The sequence below is a fragment of the Dermacentor silvarum genome, chromosome 9, assembly GCF_013339745.2.
Source record: "Dermacentor silvarum isolate Dsil-2018 chromosome 9, BIME_Dsil_1.4, whole genome shotgun sequence".
In the NCBI taxonomy this organism is placed as follows: Eukaryota; Metazoa; Arthropoda; class Arachnida; order Ixodida; family Ixodidae; genus Dermacentor; species Dermacentor silvarum.
Window position 1 is genome coordinate 27,943,520 of NC_051162.1, and position 21,965 is coordinate 27,965,484.

The 21,965-nt window shown below is 46.4% G+C and overlaps 1 protein-coding gene across 1 annotated transcript in view; it reads left to right on the top strand.

The window, feature by feature from the left end:
- LOC119465183 (acetylcholinesterase) overlaps positions 1-21,965 on the top strand; it is a 38,127-nt gene that overhangs the window by 14,349 nt on the left and 1,813 nt on the right. Inside the window, exons 2-3 of the mRNA XM_037725982.2 lie at positions 8,753-9,054; positions 15,032-16,245. Of these exons, the coding sequence (XP_037581910.1) occupies positions 8,794-9,054; positions 15,032-16,245 (1,475 nt within the window). The 5' untranslated portion in view covers positions 8,753-8,793. The remainder of the gene's footprint in view (positions 1-8,752; positions 9,055-15,031; positions 16,246-21,965) is intronic.

Sequence of the window (21,965 nt, forward strand, 5' to 3'; positions counted from 1 at the left end):
ACATCGCGGCCGCGCATCGTATGTTGTAGCGGAGAAGAATGGTGGTTTGGTGCGCCTGTGTCTTCCAGTGCGCGCAAGTGAGGATGGCGGGGAATGTGCGCGCCGACTTCTCGCGCGCGTAAGGCGGCGGGGGGGGGGGGGGAAGTGGGAATGTGCATATGCTAGGAGGAACAAGAAGGGAGGGGGAGGCTAGGGCAGGCTTGCGCGTGCTACTGCGGCCGCGGCTGCGCATGGCGTGGCTGAACAGAGCCGCGTGCGTTCTATCTTGGAGGTAATCAGCGCTGGGCTCGAAGGCGAGCCGATATAGCTAATGGCTTCGTGTGCACTGTGCCCTCGCGTACCGGGTGCCTAGCTCGTATTTATCGCGCCAGTGTTGTGGCAGTAAGTGTCCGCGGTCATCAACGGAGGTGTGTTGATATTTTTGTGTGTGTGCGTGAAACCATGCTTGTTATTTATTGACTAAGCAAATGTCTACAGAAGTTTATGCAGCTGATGGAACAAGCACCCCTACTGCGTATTGCTTTCTACTAATTTTCTATTGCAATCAGTCCTTCGAAACAGTGACTTTTTACAGCGAAGCTGTACACCTCTACCAGCCAAGGAAATTTTCGTGTTGTTGGCGTAAGCAAAAAACGTCACGGTAAGCGAGCGGCTCGTGTTCGCGCTCCCGCGTTCGTCGTCTTCGACAGCTGGCTGCGTTGCCGCTCATCATTCCAGCGTAGAATTTCACTTCTCTTCTGTCGTCGTAATGGGGAGGCCGCATTTACGGGATTATGAGCCATTGCTTGAGGCAGTATGAGCCCATTTGCGGTGCATCACTGCATTCTTCGCACCTCCCCAGGTTTCACGTTAGTGGAGCTGCATTTCGATCAATGTGTCATTTGATACTTACGCATAAAATTTAATTCACCGCCTAAACCGAGCCTACGGCTTTAGTCGTACTAACTGTAATAACTAAAAAAAAAACTAAAACAGTAAGAAAGGCGTCCATAATGGCCAAATTGCTGAGGGAGTTAAAAGAATGGTTTCAGACCTTACAGCTTAGCACTCGTTTTCAAAAGAAAAACCACAAAACAAGCATCAAAACCACATGATGGATGATAAGGCGCATGTGAAGAATGGGAACACCCTGCGATGCGTTCAGGTAAAGATTAGGTTTGCAACTGCTTCGAAATGGGTTGACGTCATTCAAAATCCTCGTGTGAAGTGCAAACCGTATAATGTATGCTAAAGACGTCTGCGAATATAGCGAAGCACGTTCCTTCTCCCGCGTGTGCTTGCAGGTAAAGATTCTGGTTGCGAAAGCTATTCTGAGTGGAAAAGTACCCAACAGCATAGAAATCACGTAGTGATGTCACCACGGTCTTGCAAATCATTCAGTTCATTCCGGGCTACCATGGGAAGGCCACGAAAAATAAAGACGCCAGAAGAACAGCGTGAATATAATGTCGTTGTGATGTAGTAAAGGGTGTGGTTAAGCACATTTACCTTGTCTCTGGTTTCACTCTTTGTAGAGCCACGCGGGTTCATTCAAGTGATGTCACAATGGGTCATTTGACACTTACGCATAAAATTTTAGCCATAATTACGCATAAAATTACACATAATTGTTGTGGGTGTCGTTTACAGCTTTGGTGCCCAACCACCTTCACAGCGTGGATTGGAGTCACAGTTTTTTTTTTTTTTGTAACGGCATGACATTCATTAGTTTTATTGCGATAGCAATTATATGGGCACTGCAAGCGCATTTTTGCCGTAGCCGTCGTCGTCGTCGTCGCAGTCGTCGTCGTCGTCGCCGTGAGGTTCGGTATAAAGTCCAACGGCGATAAAACCGTTACCACGCGCCGTGTGTGCGGGTGCCAACGTGCGAGGGTGAGCCGGCAACCACAGCCTTATCTCGCGCACGCGAGAAAGGAAGGAGGCCGGAAGCACGCGTGGTCTTCGTTAGCGCGCGAGGCACGGGAAGGAGGCGACGGTGAGGGGGGGGGGGGGGCGTTCTGTTCTTGCGGCTGTATCTCAGGCAGATGCCACGCGGGCGCCTATCTTGAAAGCGATCTGCGAATTGGCGGAAGTGTGCGCCCGCTGGGCCTCATCTTCAGAGCGATCTGCGATGGGACAAAATGCATGCGCTGTGTGCCGGTAGCTTCGTATGCGCTGCGCTTTCGACGTTTAGTTCGCGTTGAAGCGAGAGCCAGCGCGAAGGTTAATTTGCTCGCTGCCGCTGGCGCACTTTATCACTCCAGCGTTTTGACGAGCTCCCGCGGTCATCGAGCGAGGTGTGTTCATGTTTATCTGTGCGCGCGTGACACCGTGCTTGTTTATTTAGTTAGTAAGCGAATATTTAGAACTTAATACGGCTGATAAAACTACTATCCTTATTTTGTATAGCTGTCTACTCATTTTCTATCGCAATCGATGCTTCGTCTTTCGGGCGAAACGGCGACATTTTTAAAGAAATTGCGTTTTGCAATGTTTATTACAGATACAAGTAAATATCTGGTTATGCCTATGATGCTTTCAGAATAACATTTATATATTTATTTAAATATACTGTTTAGTCCCACTTTTGGAGTGTTACAGGAGTGAGGTTTTATGCAAAAAAGCAAATTACAATTAATAGTACAATAAAATAGCAATAAAGTGAAAAAGACAAGAAATCAAAGCATTCATAAGCAGACACATCGAGTACGGAACATAAGAGGCCGAAGAGAGCCGCCAACTTTCGTCATCAAAGCAAGCGTGCATACACATCGCAAAACATTCATTCATACATTCGTACAAAGAGTACACATCGAGCAAGTAACGACATAAATCAATAACAAGTTGAAGATGGTCATCAAGTCTGGCTTGTTGACAGGACTGGTGCAGCCGTGAGCTCAATGAACTTTTGTAAGGTATCCAGCGAACTGGTCAATTTATCTAGGGCGCTCCATTCCCGTATGGCTCGGGGGATCACAGAGAAGTCATGTATGTTATTAACACACTAGTATTCATTTCTCGTAAATTTATGATTGTGATGGGTTTCCCTACAATGGTTAAAACTTATTTAAGTAGCAGGATCAATGTTGAGTGTATTATGTATTAATTGATATAAGAACTTACCCGCCGTGGTTGCTTAGTGGCTATGGTGTTGGGCTGCTAAGCACGAGGTCGCGGGATTGAATTCCGGCCACGGCGGCTGCATTTCCATGGGGGTGAAATGCGAAAACACCCGTGTAATTAGATTTAGGTGCACGTAGAAGAACACATGTGGTACAAATTAGTCCGGGGTCCCCCACTACGGCGTGCGTCATAATCAGATTGTCATTTTGGCACGTAAAACCCCATAATTTAATATAAGAAATTGACTCCACGAAGTGTTACGCGACTTGATAATGTGTGTAGGCCTGCGTGGGAAAGCAGCTTCATGGAAGAGTCAGTGCGCCGGTATATGTTGTAGATAAAGCGAACGGCTTTTCGGTGCACCGATTCGAGCTTGTGGATATCTTTTGCATATATGGAAACCAGATGATGTTGGCGTTTTCTAAGATTTTACGGATAAGGACCTTGTATGCGAGCAACTTGGTATCCAAAGTTGCAAAACCCAAGGCGCGCAAGAAAACAAACTGTTCATTGCGTTTTTGGGTGTGTTTTGCGCTTGGGTTTTTTTTTTTTTTTGAGCTGAGATCATCACAAATAATGACACAAAGGTATTTCTTTTCGGTTACTGTTGTAAGAATGCCATTGCCAAAGCCATAGGGCAAGCTAATATTTGTCACTGACATCGCTACCACTTTTTCTAGATTGATCACCATTAGCCAGGTATTACACCATTGTATAAATTTGCTTAAAGCTGTATTTAGTCGTACTTGGTTGTTCTGAGTATTTATTTTTTGATTTAGCACGCAGTCATCCGCGAAGAGACGTATCTTTATATCCACGTTATGTCTAAAGTCATATATGTATAAAATAAATAAAAATGGTGCAAGCGCAGAGCTATGTGGCACTCTACAAAAGACCGGCATGATATGAGAGGCATGGTCATTATATTTAACGTATTGTGGGCGTTCAGATAAGTAGCTGGCTATTCATCTGGTAATCGGACAATCGCCAAGTATCTGATTTAGTTTGAAGTTCAGTTTAGCATGTGACGCATGGTCAAATACCTTCGAGTAATCGAGGAAAATTATATCAGTTTGATCGTTGATTCCCTGTGTGAGGTCATGAAAAAGTCTGCAAGCTAAGTAACAGTGCGCAATCCTGCTCGGAAGCCATGCTCGTTGTGATGAGTGATATGGTTAGTGTCGGTATGTTTTTTGAGAAATTTTAATAAGATATTCTCAAGAATATTGCAACAGGAGCAAGTTAGAGATATAGGTCAGTAATTCGACAGGGACGTTACGTCACCTTATTTGTGAATGGGGAGTATTTTAGCTACCTTCCATTAAGCTGGCAGACAGCTGTCCTGACGTGACTTAGAAAACATAAGGTAGAGGTATTCACTAATAGATTCAGCATAACGCCTAAGAAAACAGTGTGTAATGGAATTCCATTAGGACTGCAACTCTTTTTGTCATCTAGGTTCAACAACAGAGATAAAATCCCAGTTACACTTATTGCTGTTTGCATTGTTGGCATTGTTACACATTGCTGTTGGCAGTGAAACATGGTACTATAGAAGATGTTGGCGCGTTTGTGTGGCACCGTTTGTGTGTTTGCCTCGCTGAACGGCAAATAAAATAAAATCCCGGAAAGGAATAATGACCACTGTGCATAGTTATAGAGCATCAACACATGCAATCTTCTGCAATCTAATCTATGAAGCAGCTGAAAGTACCTTACGAACGCGCACCAACATGTCCAAAGAAGTATAAACAAATAATGAAAAGCAACCTAAAGGAATCAGTCAAAACACAGTTCCCCATTTGCAGACAAGTGGTCCATTGTCCTTAAACTACCGATAAGTTCGAAATGAATGCATCGATTGTTTAGCTTGTGTCGGAAACTCGTTTGATGTGTTAATTTTTCTAGTGAATGCGTTTGATTATATTCGGTCAAGTGGGTGGCTCTCTTTTGGAATACTTATGGTAATATTGCTGTCCTTGTTGTTGTGCAAGGGGCACTCTTTTTATTATCGGCAACGGCAGTTACGTTGTAGCTGCAGACGCGTTAGTTGCAATACTCGGTCTGGTAAATCATCACTTGTGATTCCCAATCAAGTCAGAGTAAGGTACAGTTACTACCACAAGAGTTGGCAACATAAAATCTTTCTGAGCCAGCGTTGTTCCTCGCGGAAATCTGACGCGAATTTTAGAAAGGAGGTCGAAACAACGTATTTTAACACGAAAGTGTTTTATGCCGGGGTCACCAAGACTTCACTGACGTATTTCCGTCACGGAAATACGTCATAGAACATAATACAAAGAAAGAAACCAGAAGAAAAAGTTCCACAAACATGGAAAATTTGGAAATCGAACCCACGACCTCTCGGTCCGCGACGATAGATCGCCGAGCGTTTAACCCATTGCGCCACAAACGCATTTGCAGAGAGCTACACAGACGCGCCTTATATATCTAACACTCCTCCGTGTACCCGCGCTCTTGCTCGGGGCGGTGCCGCCGCCTACGAGCAGAAAAGAGAAGTACTGCATTATGACACTAACGCGCACCGACAGTGAACGCTTCGGTGGTCTCAGCACTACGACGCCTCGATGCCAGCATTCGAAGGGACGCTGGCATCAAGAAGCACTACCAACGCCACCGTTCACCGTACTCAGCACAGCGGAGCGTGGCCTCCGCAATTAGCTCTGAAAATGTTTCTGAAGTTGATCGCGGAGGCTGCAATTACGACGCGCTGTACGCGCTGATTTGACTCGGTGACGATTCAGTTACGTGCTTTGTCTTGCGCGTTGTATTAGTGTGTCAGTTACGTGCTTCGTCTTTCGCGTTGTGCTAGCGTGTGCAGCGTAGTGCAGCTTCCATATGCACGACGGTTGCTCATGGTCATCGACGTTGGTAGTCGTGATGGAGGAGACGTGCCACCAGGCGTCAGCGTGGGTGCATCAACGCCTAAGGGCGCTTTAGCCACAAAACACCAATAGACATTATATATCAATGTGCAATAAACATTACACTACTTCTGTGAAGACACGTTTCACTTTCGTGTTCTATACCGATTCCTATATAAGAGGGATCAACCACATTTTTTTCAATGTACAAGCTTCTGAAAAAAATACAAGGCCTGCTTTACGCGCTTAATTCTTAGCATGGGAAATTTGCGCATGTCATTAGGCTTGGAGATAAAATTGTCAGCCTTGCTATAAATACGGTGCGCATTGACAAAAATTTTCGTTGTGCTCTCTCAATACTGCCACTATTCGTATTCCAGATTCCAGCCTTGGCCAACAAAGAGTAGTGTATAATTTCAGCAAGGAATCACAGTTTCTAATATCTCAAGACAGCGAACAGATAGCGCCTCGGGATCTGAGAGCCCGTAGCGTGAGAGCCCTAATGTATGAAGAGAACGTGAGCATGTCGTCAAAAAGTAGCAGTTTTGGCCGAAAGGCGAAGCATCGATTGCGATAGCAAATTAGTAGACAGCTATACGAAGTAAGGAGATTAGCTTTATTGGCCGTATCAATTTGCAAATATTCGCTAACTAACTAATTAACAAGCACGGTGTCACGTACGCACGCACAGGTATTGTGAACACACCTCGCTGGATGATGTGTTCGCTGTCAAAACGCTGGAGTGAAGAAGCGCGGCCGCAGGAGCGAGCAAATTGACCTTCGTGCTGTCTCTCGCTTCAATGCGAACTAAACGTCGAAAGCATAGCGCATAGGAAGCTACCGGCACTCGGCCTGGCGTACTTTGTCCATATCGCAGATCGCTTTGAAAATTAGGCCCACTCAGGCACGCACTTTATCCACGTCGCAGATTGCTTTCAAGATATGGCGCCCGCGCGGTGGCACCGTAAGCAGCCGGCGCCGGAGTAGAACGCTGCCCTTCCTCGCCTACCGCCCCCCCCCCCCCCCTGCCCGTGCGTGACAGAAGACGGCGTGCTTGCGGCCCGCCAACCTCCATAGCACGTACGAGACTGAGCCGCGATGGTCGGCTTGCCCGCGCAAACTTTCACTCGCACAAACAGCGTACGGCGCGCGGAAACGATGTTATCGTGTTCAGACTTTATACTGAATATCACGGCGACGGCAGGAATGCGCTTGGAATGTGCCTATAATTGCTATCACAATAAAAAGACGTTAGAGTCGCTGCACTCACTCACCTAAGGCAAAGCAATGTTTTCGGTAGTTGAAGCAAATAGAAGTATGTGTGTGTGTGTGTTTTATATGTACAATAATGCCTTTGTTTTTTCAAACGTAAATACTTCTTTATGTGTGGTTGAATGCGACAATTTCTGCCTGCAAAGAGCGCAATCGCTGAAACCAGTTCACTGATGAAAATATCTGAAAATCCGTGGATAAAGAAAGGGGGAGTGTTTAATCACAGTGCTTACGCCACTGACAATTATTCAAAATAGCACAGATGCCAGGACTGAACCCAGGGGTACAGTGAAGTATGGATGGGTCCTCAACAGGCTATTGTCAAGTGTATAGTGTCGAGAGCCAAGAACTCCATCATTCCTACCCGTGCACAGATGTACTAAGAATGATCATGATTTTTACACAGTTTATTTCTCTTGCACTGATACGATAGTGAAGGCGGCCTACTCTCGAGAACAAAATCGTGCTGCTAAGAAACATAATTAGGAAAGTTGCGAAGCCTTTGCAATCTGCAACAGATCCGGCTCCATTGAATTGCCCTCTTGGAAGCAGCCGAGATAACCATGGAACGTTTTGTGTGGCTGACGACTATCGCAATTCTTGGTTGCGAAGCATTGATCACTTGCAGTAGCTTACCGCGAGTATGATACGATAAGATTTTAGCCTCCTACAATAGCCAAAGGTATTGCTAAAATCGTTTGTCCTTCGGCCTAAGGAGTTCCGATATTGACACGTGTACTTGTTATCGATATTGACACGTGTACTTGTAAATGTTAAGCGTTATCGCTGGGCGCAGGACGCGCCTGAATGCATCGGAAGTTTCTCGAATTTTATTGATGGATCTAACCCTTGTCTGTTGTCACCGACCCTTGCCTAATCTGATTGTTGTAAGCGCACCGCGAATTGTGTAGTACTTTCTGGTAAAGACGTGGGCATTAGCGATTACGCTGGAAGACTCGTCGAGTCATGATAAAAGCCGATGCGCTTGACTTGCAGATCCGATTTTCGACGATCGCCGGCTGTGATCGTCGCTATCCTTGTGCTTGTGTGTTACTTGTTTTGCTGGGCACAAGTTCGACCAATAAAGAGTTAAACCTGTAACTCACAGTTTTGACACTGCATCATTTTTCACCGCCACCACAACGTCACAATATGATACACTGGACCACTATTTTGTTTTCGGTGGAAATGTGCATACATACCACTTTTGATATTTCTGCAAGCTGCAATATCTCACAAATATTGATGCACTTACGTTTTTGCAGATTGAGTATAGATAAACGGCGAGGTTGTGTTGCGTGTTCGCTATAGCCTCTTGTTCGAAATATAGTTAACACAATTAAGACTGAGAGTACTTTCACTGGAGTACTTAGGAGGAAGAAGGGAGGGTTTACATGTATAATCAATTCTTGCGATGAAGGATGTTCTAGAATCGAGCACGAAATATAAGGAGGAAGTACTGAGCGTAATGTTTAAGTCTCTAACTGTTGCAGCGGTCTACGGCTGACTCCATAAAGAACGGACGTTCGGCGAAATGGGCGTGACACGGTGTTACGTGCTGCTGCTGTTGGTTGCGGCGGCACGCTGCGGCCGTGCGTACGACGTGGAGAGAGTGACTCGCTTGGGGAGAGTCGGAGGAAACCGGCTGGAGGTGCTGGGGCGCAAAGTCGAAGAGTACCGCGGCATCCCATTCGCGCAGCCACCCGTGGGCCGGCTTCGATTCCTTCCACCCCAGCCGGTCAAACCATGGGAGGGAATCGTGGACGCAACGAGCAGGCGGACTGCCTGCCCGCAGGTGCAAACACTTTCTTTTCGTCATCTCTATCAGCCTGTTTATCTACACTGTAGTGAGATCACCACTCACCCCTGTCTTGCGCTAGCTGACTCCGAATTTTCACTGCGAATGGCCTTATTTCATGATTATACCAATGCCGGTATTTTGCATTGATGCCTCTCCGATGCTAATGCCTTTTCGCGCTTTTCGCGCTTGGTGAGTGGTCAGAGCGATGGTCCGCTCACGTTATCAACGGGGTCAGCCGGCCATGAGCGGTGGTTGATAAGACTATTTTGAATAAAGCATAACGGCATCGCTACAAAATACCGGCCCAAGTTCTCTGCTGCCGCCCACTGGGCTTCCGTTCACCTGGCGCCCACTCTGCAGATCTAACAGATCAGCGGTTATCAGCCCTACGCATTACGTTGCTTGCATAAATCAACTTTTTTTCCGGCTAATACCAGCTATATTATCTGCTACATTTCACTTGGCAATTTTACACTGCCCAAGCAGTGTTGTACTTTTCACAAATTTATAACAAATTGCTCACCTTTATTTGTGGGCATTCATCATACAATTATATCGTAAGAAATGAAATCTTGCTGAATAAAGCAATTATGACTACCGGGTGGTTTCTTAGAAGGTCCAAAATATTAAAAACTGCTTTCGCCAAATGTCACAAATTTTAACCCTTCATCTATATTACTCGATGAGGCGGCCATTACTTCTACGAGAAATCAAAGTGCCTCAATAAATAACATACATAATTACGCCCTTATTAACCTTCTCATTATTTACTTAACGGTACTTATTTAAATCTACGTATTATACCCGGTGAGTTCGCGGGGCGTATCCACTTTCAATGAATTTTCAACTACACTAAATTCTTCCTTTCGAGGCGAACCGCGACCATACGGATAGGCCAGACAAGGACGGCACCTTTTGCAATGCCTAATAAGGGAACGCCGCAAGCAGCAATCGCTTCCCCGCTGCTCGTTAACATTGCCCTAAGTAGACTCGCTCGCGCCCCGGATGCAGTCCCGCATTTGGGATATACCCTCTATGCGGACGATGTCAGCCTTTGGACAACGAAAGGGTCCCTCGTACAGAAGGAGCAAACGCTCGAGGAGGCGGCAACGCCAGTAGCAGATTTTACTAGGAAAAGTGGACTAAGCTGTACGCCGGATAAGTCAGAGGTTATAAGAATTCGAAGCGAATTCTACAGGAGTAATGGTGACATCAATTTAAGAGTTGATGGCCACATAATTAAAGAAGCCACTAAAGCTCGTATACTTGGCGTCTGGGTCCAAAATAATAACAGAGCACACAGCACTATTACGACGCTAAAGACCACGGTCAAACAAATTTCTAGAATGGTTTACCGCATCACCCATCACAAAGAAGGGATGACGAAGAATGGCACTTTAAGACTTATTCAAGCTCAAGTCATGAGCAGGGTGACGTATATGGTCTACCATACCACACGCTCAACAAGAGTGAAGAGAGTAAAGAGGACTCCATCATTAGATGCGCCTACAAGGCAGCGCTTGGTTTACCACATAGTACATCATCTGAACGTGTTCTAGTGCTCGGGATACATAACACCTACAATGCACTAAGAGCGGCTACCCTTATATCCCAGCGAAATGCTAGAAAGCCTGGATACAGTTTTAGATAGAATATTTGAATGCAAAACGGATCAATACGAGGCACAACTCGCCAGCTCGGACCTGGGAGCGCAACTTGCGCTCCTATACCAAGTCCGGTGGGCGGCTAAGGCCAGTGGAGCCATGGACGAAGGGCCCCATCCATCAAGCTTCTAATTCCCCCTTTTGCCTCTATCCCCATTTTTCAAATAAAGTTGCCCTCTCTCTCTCTCTTACCCTGTACGTTTGTGACTTCAAATGAGGCGCAACCCATATCAAGCTGCTCTGCATCATTTTAGGTTTTGCCGTGGCATACCAAAACCAACGAGACTGCTGATCGCTCGTCAACTTACAACCTAGACGATATGTCTGATGTAAAGCCCGTAATGACATTTGCGAACGTCAACGCTGGCACCGTAATTTGTTTCCAAATTTCTCCCGTCACGTCGTGTTTACTGTTGCGCCAATGTGCTAAAGTTAATTATTGCTGCATTGCGCGCCCCCTTCATTCTTAGATTATCCTCGTGCATGTATGAGCAGGGCTTTTCTCGTTTAAGTATACACCTGGGTATTTATATTGCTTGACAATCAGTAGGATTTGCTGTTGAATTGATACCACGTCATTACTGGCCTCTTCATTAAAGATCGTAATTCCTGATTTCATGGTGCTAAACTTACGCCAAGATTATTACCACGCATATTCGTAAGTATCTGCAAATTCCGTGCGTTGTAGGCCAGCAGTACTGCGTCATATATATGCTTCAGCTGAGGGACCTTCTATTCTACTTTTTGCCCATTGCGGATTTAAGATAGATTAAAACCCACTTCACTTCCTGCGCCCTTAACAGAAAGCGGGAGTAACAATGGAAAAAGAGGGAAACGTTGCTTCAGTACTCGGCGAATTTCCACTAGTCCGTTGCATTTCCGCCTGTCCCATAAGTGGCATAACAGCGGTGCATGTCCTACCTAACGTGGCACGACAACGTTTCCATCTGTGCACACGACCCATGTAAGATCGAGTAATGGCGTTTTTTTTTCTCTAAGCAACGGTACCAACGTAAGCCACGTGGGCAGTACGGTTGCAAAGATATACGCGAGATATAGCACGTTTTCGTTGCATGTGGTTTTACCAAGACATCCCTCCCCCTCCATCCGTATGCTGACCGAACTGAAGATGTTTCACGCCGAACGTAGCACATTGTACGCTAATGCAGCCATTCACATATTGTTTGTAGTCGTCTGCAGTTACTCAACATTTTTTTTTCAAATCCGCCTAAGTAATCATGCACTTATGCTCAGGAAACAAGAAAGATAGAAAATACAGAAGGGCAGAGTGGTTAAACAGGTTAACGGTCCAGTTGGCTACTCTGCACTGGGGGATGGGGATAGGGACAGAAAAATGAGCTGAGAAGAAGCGATGATGCAAGGAAAATCTGTCCGCAGAATAGTACATTGAATGCATCTGACAGCTAATCAGCTCTTCAGACAGTCCCAATGTGTTTAAAAATACTAGAGCTTCCACAGAAATTCTGGCCAACGTTTAGTTCAAGGGTGAGATAATTCTGTTTTCCGTAAGCTGACGCTTGTCAAGGTTGACGAGCGGGGTGCTAAAGACTTTTCATTGTGCACTGAATTAAGGACAATCACGCAGGTGGTGTGCAATTGTACCATTGCACCAGAAAACTTCGCATTCCGGACTTCGGGCCACTACGGTGAGAAAGGAGGAGGCAGTACGAAAGTTCGGCGTGCTTGCACAAGGAATTTACACTGGCTCATGGAATTTCACAGATTTTAGAACCCAGCGCCTTAGTTCCCTGAGTCTCCATCTAAAGCTATGCCTTATGCACGACATACCACGGCGAGAGGCAACTCACAAAATAAATAAATGTAATTCTCACAGTGGTCCGTATATCAAAATATTTAACTTGGTAGATGAATGTGTGGTGGGTTGCCCTAAAGTGCGAAGGTGTTATGAAGCGAACCCAGTATAAAGATGAGGACAATGCGTCTAAGCGCATTCTCTGTATGCCTGCTAAAATAGAGTGATTTTATTTACTGTGCTCTCATTCACTAAAAGTAACATAAAAAAATGTAAGAGCGTCAGCACACCCAGTTCATGTCATTGATGCGAGGACTAATGTAAGTCGTGATAGAATAAATGTTTAGTGTACACTACATGAAAAAGTGATCCAGTAAAACAACTATATTTCGCAATAAACATAGTGCACGATTTCTTCACTGAGAAGGGAATGAAATGTGCACCGAAAATATCAGAATGCATTACGGTAAACTGAAAATATTACAACAAATCTGAAGAAGCTGAACAGAAGCTTGGAGATTCGACACTTAAAGAATCCCAAAAAGTGAGGAATTTAGGGCTGTGTATGGAACACAATACAAGAGCAGACCATACACTAAAAACTCTAAAGAATTCAGTAAAACAAATCACGAGAATGATACGAAGAATTACGCGGAGCGGGAGAGGACTAAGTTAATTAGACGCATTAAGACTAGTTCAAGCTTTTGCAATAAGCAAAATTACCTACAGCCTCCCGTATCATTAGCTTAACGGTAAAGAGGCAGAGCAGGCAGATATCCTAATACACACGGCATATAAGGCCGCCCTGGGTCTACCACTGGGGACATCCACGCAGAGACTCGAGGCTCTTGGGGTGTACAACAACTTTGAAGAACTCAAAGCAATGATAATGGTCACACAACGACAACGCCTTAATATGTCACATGCGGGCAGGGGGGGCCTAGAAGAGCTGGGATACCCGATCAACCCACACTACTGCAGTAGCGAACTAGTTCACATATCGATGGAGATGCGAGAAAAACTAAAAATCTACCCTATCCGCCCCAAAAATGAACCCAAAAGGCAGGCGTAAAGCCCGAACCAAACAATTAGAAAAACGATTCGGCAATAACCCCGCCACAATATACACAGACGCAGCACGGAACATTAAGGGGCACGTTATCGTGGCTGCTTCGGGAACCTCCGGTATTCCAAGAACCATAACAGCTTCAGTCCGCACAGCCTGCACCAGCACAGCGGAGGCGGCTGCAGTGGCCCTAGCTATAAAGACACGGGAGGGATAAGACAGGCCCGCCTACGTCCTCACGGACTCCCAGGCGGCCTGCCGACTCTTCCTCCACGGAAGAATCCCTAAGAACGCTCTTAACATCTTGGGCGAACGACTAACACAAGAACATCACATTGTATGGTGTCCGGGGCATGTTGGTGTCATTGGTAACACAGGGGCAGACGCTCGTGCTCACGAGGCTTCAATCCGAGCAAGGAATGACACCCCAGTCAGAAACAACAATCAAATACTAGCATGCGATGTCTTAGAACATCACCTTCGTTCTCGCCAAGAACTCGCTGCGCCAAAGCCGCAGTGGAGGAGGTTCGGCTATATAGAAAAATCCATGCAAACACCTACCCACATCTGGGGCGATGACATGCCATCTGGCCAACCAGATATGCCAATCGATACCCCTGGTGTGGGGGGAGGCCATCCTTGCCCCATGTGACATGGGAGTGCCAATCACGACCCCAATATACAAATTCACTTCGTTTAACACAAAATTCCTTTAGGGAGCCTTGGGCAGCCATCCTCGCCCGGACTGACCTGGATACTCAATTGAGCCTCCTCGACCAGCCACAGTGCGTGGCGGTGGCCACTGGAGTCCTGGACAAAGGACCCACCCTCCGGCCCCCTTAACCCTATTTTTCCTCAATAAAGTTATTTTTCTCTTTCTCTCTATATTTGGCTCTTTGGTATTGTAACACCCACAAAACAAGATAACCAAATGGAAGTCAAAGTGTGAACACAAATTGTTCGCGGAAAAATACTCCAGATTATTAGGTACTCGTCGTTGTACTTGCGAATAGGATACGTTACCCAATACTGCACCACGATAGCGACATGATAGAGTGACTGCCTGTTAGAACAGGTCTAATCCTTTTTCACTATCGTTGTTCTGAACCTGCTGTGCCTGTTTATTCATCCTCGAAACTATACGAAAATTAGAACTGCTACATGAATCCTTGAATAAGGCGCAGAGTGGCTATTTGCACTATTTAGGGACCTTGCGTGGAAACCTAATATTGCTCAGAGCCTAAATGCGTGGTTGCCGAAATTGAACTTTTGTAAAAGGCATTTCTAAAAGCCAGACTGAAGCTAAACGTACATTTCTGTGTAGGCTATACTCGGTTATGTATGTTCCTACGATTACTGCGGGTATAGTACAACATTGTTATGGTATGTGGAGTATCGCTAATAGAAGGTCAGTTTTTAATGCGACAGCTAAATTGATCTATATATGGTCACTGTTTCGTTTTGCAGGTTGTGCTTAGCAATTTCCTGGCCGGTGCGATTGAATATACAGAAGACTGCCTGCACCTGAACGTCTGGAGCCCTGTGGCGCGTGATGAAGACCTAGTGCCAGTAGTTGTGTGGATTCACGGAGGCGGATTCACGCAGGGCTGCGCGAGCTATGACGACTATACCGGGGCAGCACTTGCTGCCAAGACAGGCCTCGTCGTGGTTTCGATGAATTACCGCCTTGGACTTTTGGGTTTTCTTGACGCCAACAGCCCAGAATCACCTGGAAACATGGGCCTTATGGATCAAAACGTGGCACTGAAGTGGGTACAGGAGAACATTCGCGAGTTCGGCGGAGACCCATCTAGAGTGACCATATTTGGAGAGAGTGCTGGCGGAATGAGTGTCCATGCGCACATGCTGTCTCCCATGAGCCGCGGTCTCTTCCAGAGGGCGTACATGATGAGCGGAAACTTGCATAGCCTGGATTTCTTTGATGCCACACACGAGAGCATCAGCAAAGGCGACACGGTTGCCGCAGTTGTAGGCTGTTCGGGTGGCGACCGTAGCTTGGCTTCCAACCCAGAAGCAGTAATTGACTGCCTGAGGACCAAGAGCGCCGACGAAATCCTACTCGCAGCAAGCGAAGCCCTGGCGCCCAAGATATTTCCATTCTTGCCAACATACCACAACGAATTTCTGCCGAAGGTACCCACCGTCGCAATCAGCAAGGGATTCTTCCATACAGTCGACATCTTCCTAGGAGTGACGGAAGACGAAGGAACGCTAGCGCTCATATATCCCCTTAGAAGCAAGCTGCTTCCGGATGACGTGGAAGGTCTGGAAGACGAAATGTTTAAGCAATCCCTGCACGAGGGCATATTTTCGTGGCTCAAGATGGACTTTTCGGAGATGCTGGAAAAGTACACAGCCGATGCCCAGGACAAAGCGTCCTTGAGGCGCGGCTATGTTGACTACCTTTCCGACTCCACATTCGTCTGCCCCATGCACTTCACGGCAGAGAAGCATGCCGACCGTGGTCAGAACGTGTACTCTTACGTTTTTGGTCACAAGTCATCTAAAGCCCCGCTTCCTACTTGGATGGGGACGCCGCACGCTTTCGACATGAGCTACATCTTCGCAGTCCCTCTTATTGACCAGAATCGCTTCGATGCTGAAGATGCTGTTGTGTCCGAAGTTGTTCTTACGGCGCTGAAGACCTTCGTTGAGACAGGGTGAGTGAGACGTGATTTTAGGGTTTCCGTTTTCAGTATCTGTAGCTTTGTAGAGTATGTCTGCAATGTCCTAGCAGTAGTAATGGTTCTAGTAATAGTATTTTATGTGTCTCTTATACATATTGACAGAAAAGAGTATAATACTGGAGACTGGAATGATACATCTTGTTAAGAAATGCCCGAAATCTGACAATGATCATAAGGATAGCTACAGTAACGGCTAACGCTTATAGCAAAATAAGGTAATTATAAAAGTGAGCAATAAACTCGACATCTCCTGCGTGAGAAGTATCTGTAGCTTCGTAGAGTATGTAAGCAATGTCGTAGCAGTAGTAGTGGTTCTAGTAATAGTGTGCTATCTGTGTGTTACACTTATTGACGGGAAAGAGTAGTATACAGAGAGAATCCCCAGAGCATAATACTGGAGACTGAAATGATACATCTTGTTAAGAAGTGCCCGAAATCTGACAATGACCATAAGGATAGGTACAGTAACGCTAACGCTTATAGCAAAATAAGTGAATTATAAAATTGAGCAATAAACTCGACATCTCATGCGTGAGAAGTATCTGTAGCTTCGTAGAGTATGTAAGCAATGTCGTAGCAGTAGTAATGGTTTCAGTAATACTGTTTTATTTGTGTCCTACACATATTGACATAGAAGAGCAGTATACAGAGAGAAGCCTCGAGTATAATACGGGATACTGAAATGATACACATTGTTAAAAAATTCCAGAAACCTGAGAATGAGCATAAGAACCGCTGCAGTAACAATAGTCATTATAGCAAAATTAGTGAAACACAAAATTGAGCAATAAACTCGACATCGCATGCATGAGAAGATATTAGCCATGCACTTTAAGACATTTCGTGCTTTAACAAGGGTGTAGGTCCTGTTAGCTGACCACCATTCATGCAGACAAATGAAGCTTTCCGTACACATATGTCAGAAGCGTCAAGGGCAAAGATTTGCTAGAGGCAATCAAACTTAATGAAGCCGTGCTAGTCTGTCAGAAAGCCTTATCTGCGCCAAAACAACTCGAGGACTAGTTTGCGAGGTTACCCAAATGGAAGCTCTTCCTGAACAGAAGCGTAGCTGCAAGCTCATCCGAGGACATATATTGTATGAAAAATCGGCTTGCTATTTCTACGTTGCGCGACTGTATATGACGACTCTTCTTGACTTCGCGAGATAAATACCATGCCGTATTTGTTTGAGAATCACAGCTGTAAACACTTAATATGCGTGAAAGGCTTGCGGCAAAGCATTATATCCCTCACTGTGACCAAGAACAAATGACATTGGAAAAATCCAGATCGTAACGTTGACGTAGCAGCCTTGAATGTTGTTAGTTATCAAAAGTTCTTGAAAAACGTTATTTTTGCCCATGCACACTGGCGCTGTTGTGGCGGCGAACTTGACATCATATTGAACAATGCTTAAAAACTTGGCTGTGGTTTAGCTCTGCTTAAGCCTAGTCGAGTAGCGATAGCTACCGACCCCCGGCTGCGCTTAGGCTTCGCTTGTAGTTAGACATGTTATTAAACTTAGTGGTTTCCCACAAGACTAAGAAAGGAGAGACGTTGTGGTCAACCAACGACTAAAACTATTTTCACACCAACGAATACGCTTCTATGCTCCGTAAAGTAATGGAGGCGCGTGCCAACCATTCGGCATGCTCCTCTTGAGTCTCTTCAGCGCGCTGTCTCGTCTTCACTTCATTTCTACGGCGATCCCTGGCCTCCTTCAGGATGGCCGACTTCTCACCATGCATACTGCAGTCTCCACTATGGCTGCGGCGACGCGGGCTCTCCCCTTCTATACTCCCGGTTATCACAGCTGCGGAGCGCAGGGTGCGACATCATACAGAGGGCGCGGCGAAAGCGCCAGCTGTGGCGGTTGCCAGGCAACGGCGGACGCGCGCCTGTAGGAGCAATGGCCGCGCGGCGACCGGGACAAGCCGAGTCGCCGGAGAATCGAGGCCCGTGCTGTGACGTCACAGTGAGGCCACGGCTCAAAGTGCGGCGAAGGCGAAGAGGCGAAAACCTGGCGTAATGTAGCTATCGCTAGAAAAACCTGATGCAATCAAACAACACAGTCCTAAAGGTGCAAATAAACCTCCAAGTAAGTATTGTAATCAGAGTACTTGACGTAAGCTGAAGTGCGAAAGATAATAAAAGCCAGGAGTATCCTACCGTGTGGCAGCGGACTTAGTCTGCCTTGACGAGCGATGGCAGGAGAGCTTAAAGTGGCTGTGATCGCAGACGCCGATGCTGGGTAAGGTAGGAGGTGACTCCTTGTCGCCTCCAGGTGTACACTAAATTTCAACGGGATCCCTACTGTGGCGTTACAAGAAGCGGAGGGTTACCTGGTTTCTAGCAGTGTTACTGTAGAAATTGAAGAGGCAATGCGAATTCACCTCTGTGCCCGTCGCTGTCGCTTGCAGTTCTGACGTAGTTCGGCAGCTATCGTCTTGAAAACAGGGAAGCGAAACTAGCGCACCTCCGCAGAAAAGCTGCGCTGACGAAGTAGAAGGCTAGGAATTTCGGAACCCGATGTCGTCACTAGAGTGCTCAAAATGCTAGCGGACACCTTTTTTTCTATTCTCATTCCAAGCCACTCGTCTCTTTTATTACTTGCTATAGAACTTTCTTATTCATCGAGCCCTTAGTTGATTTTTTCCCTCAATCACTATCTCATCATCGGCAACCTGCCAGGTCTGTCGTTAGGCTGACCTCTCAAGATATCTTCCTATAAATAGCCTTTGTCCGCCTCGGCCACATCGATTCATCATTGCATTGTTAAATCAATGCCGTCTGCATGTTATTAGGTGCGTTGCGTTCTATTCCTTTCTCTTACATGCTGCACAATTTGGAGCGCAGCTCTTAAGCGCCAGTGCCTACGGCGAGCGTCCGCTTCGGCGGCTTCACCGAGCGAACGAGCACAGCGAAAGATGAGAGCGAACGCGGCGCGTGGGGGTGAAAAAAGCGGCGAGAGCGATGATGCGCGAGGAGGAAAGCGGAGAGGAGGGTGCAACGGACCCAAGAGTCGGAAAGCGGAGGAGGGTATGGCGAAAGCGTGAGAAGAAAAGTGTAGTGCGGCGACGATGGCTACGAGATGGCGCCACAGTAGCGCGCGCCGTCTGAGAGGCCGTCGTCGGCGGCTGCTGTGAATGGCGCCCACACGTCACGCAAGCTCTGGCTCTCGCAATCTCCAGATTAGCGAGATAGTTGAGCCCCACTTCGCTGCGTTTGCAACGAGCCGCACTAGACGATTGTCCGCGCCAAAATCGCGAAATGAAAGCACGTCGTATAGAGCTGCTGTCTAATTTCGCATAAGGGACTATCGTAATCCTTGGTGATTTTTTTTCTTGGACGAACCAAAGCCATTTTCTTGTAATGACAAGTGCTGACTGCAGTGAGCTGATCGTATCATCATCATCATCATCATCAGCCTATATTTATGTCCACTGCAGGACGAAGGCCACTCCCTGCGATCTCCAATTACCCCTGTCTCGCGTTAGCTGATTCCAGCCGATCGTATATTGCCCTCCGATGCCTCATTTTCGCTTGAAATGTGCACCACGCTTCTATTTACTTGAAAGAAGCGCAAACTGCCATTCAATGGGGTATGGCGGGCACTCATCCACAAAGTCTCTGTTTAGGCACTTTCTCAGAGCTTTCTGTGTATGTTTCGCTTTCGTTCCGCCTATTCTACATTACAACGAAGGTAAAGTACCTAGGTAATGCCTTACTCTACACGACCAATTGATGCGCACTCCACAGCTCCTTTTGTTAATTTTTTATTTGCTGTGAAATGCAAACAGTCAATGAGTTAAATTACGCAAGCTAGGCCACTCTGAAAGTACGTTAGTAGGGTCATCAGAGTGTTTGAGACGACATTATATTGATGGCCACAGCATGGTTACGTGCAGAACAGCGATGTGAGAATGTGTTAACCATTTGAGGAGCTAGAATCATTAAGTAGTTGTACTTAAGTTAACAGTGGCCACTTATTTACATCAAGCTAAGCACACAACCATCAAGAGCGAAAGGAAATTATAATAGCCGCCTTTCAACTCGGTCTTAAGACATATTCCGTCTAGAGACTGCCGTGTCACAAATGATCTTCGTATAATGCCATATTTTAGCTTTCCTTTTGTAGAAGCTAATCAGCGTACAAAAGCGCACTACTTAATTGTGAGGCAAAAATTATTCGGCGCAGTGGCATCAGAACCACATATAAAAAGAAGGTCTCTGGTCGCGTAACCCCTAAGCGAGAGTCATGCGATTATTGCAGTTATCATAATGCAGTTATTGTAATATCAAATGTACTGCTGACTGATGTTCACACCACGCTGTTCATGTTTGTGGTATCACGTAGTTTTAGGAGTCACTAAAGCGCGGTATTCACGTCTCGCTGCTACCACTTCATTTATTCAAAACAAGGTACAACTTTTTTTGTGATGTCCTCGAAACACGAATTGATAACCAAATTGATATGATTGCGGCGAGCGGAGGGTGCGACAATCACACATCGCGCGCTCGACACGGGCATTCACTGATCTTACAAAGAGCAACGACGACAGCGCAAGGCTAGATGCTTTTGTACACCGTCAGAAAATGCAGAACAGCATTTATGGCTGTGCTACAGCCACGAAAGAAGCAGCCTTTAAAGATATTCACGCCGTACACGCACATGTAAACATGTAGTGCCTAGCAGAGGACACGCGGCGCAATTCACACTATCTGTCGTTCAGCCAGTGCCCGCCAGGTGGTGACTCTGCTCGAACTCGCGGTCAATTGCACTTGCTTGACAAGGTCGCCCATAAGCATCATGGTATGATGGTGACTATACGACGACTCAGTGACGGCGATGGGATGACGTTGAAGGAATGACGTCAATGCGGTATGACGGCGACGACATGGCAATATTGAGATGAGAATTCTGAAATGATGATGATAGTATAAGGATGCCAGCGTGAAGATGACGACATGAGGACAAAGGATGCAAACCACTACTTAAAAAAATCACCAGCCCTTCCGCTGTCGAGAAAATGGGGGTAAGCGAAGCTTGTCGTGCGAGTACCTGACCTAATACTTTCCCTTCCCTTTACTACTACTTTTCCTTCCCTTTCGTACTACTTGTCCTTCCTCTTTCTTCTGCTTTTCCTTCCCTTTCGTGCAACTTTCGAGCCTCGGCTACGGAATCCCTCACGGTCGGGTCGGCCCGTCTATGGGTATGTCGACAACGGTGGACCAAGTCCGCCGTTGTCACTTGCGTTCGATTTCTCGAGTTTGCTCGGCTGCGTGGTGAGCAGCATTATCCCGCTATAGCCGCTTGCGATTCTGCGAAATTAAATTACTTCAAAATTAAATCTGTCCATCATGTAAGACAATGAATGGCTCATACCCCCTTAAGCAATGGCTCATACCCCCGTAAACGTGGCCTCCCCATTTCCACGACAGAAGAGAAGTGAAATTCTATGCTGGGATGATGAGCAGAACGGAGCCAGCTGTGGAAGAAGACGCCGACGAACGCGGGTGCAGTGGCACGAGCGCGTGCCGAGCGAGCACGAGCGCAACCCGATGGTGCGCCAACCAGCCAGCTGCGGAAGAAGACGACGATGCTCGAGCCAATGCTGATGATGATAGTTTTCCGCGTACACTAATCCCGACACAAGTTTGAAGTTTTTTTGAAATTTATTTTACCACACAAA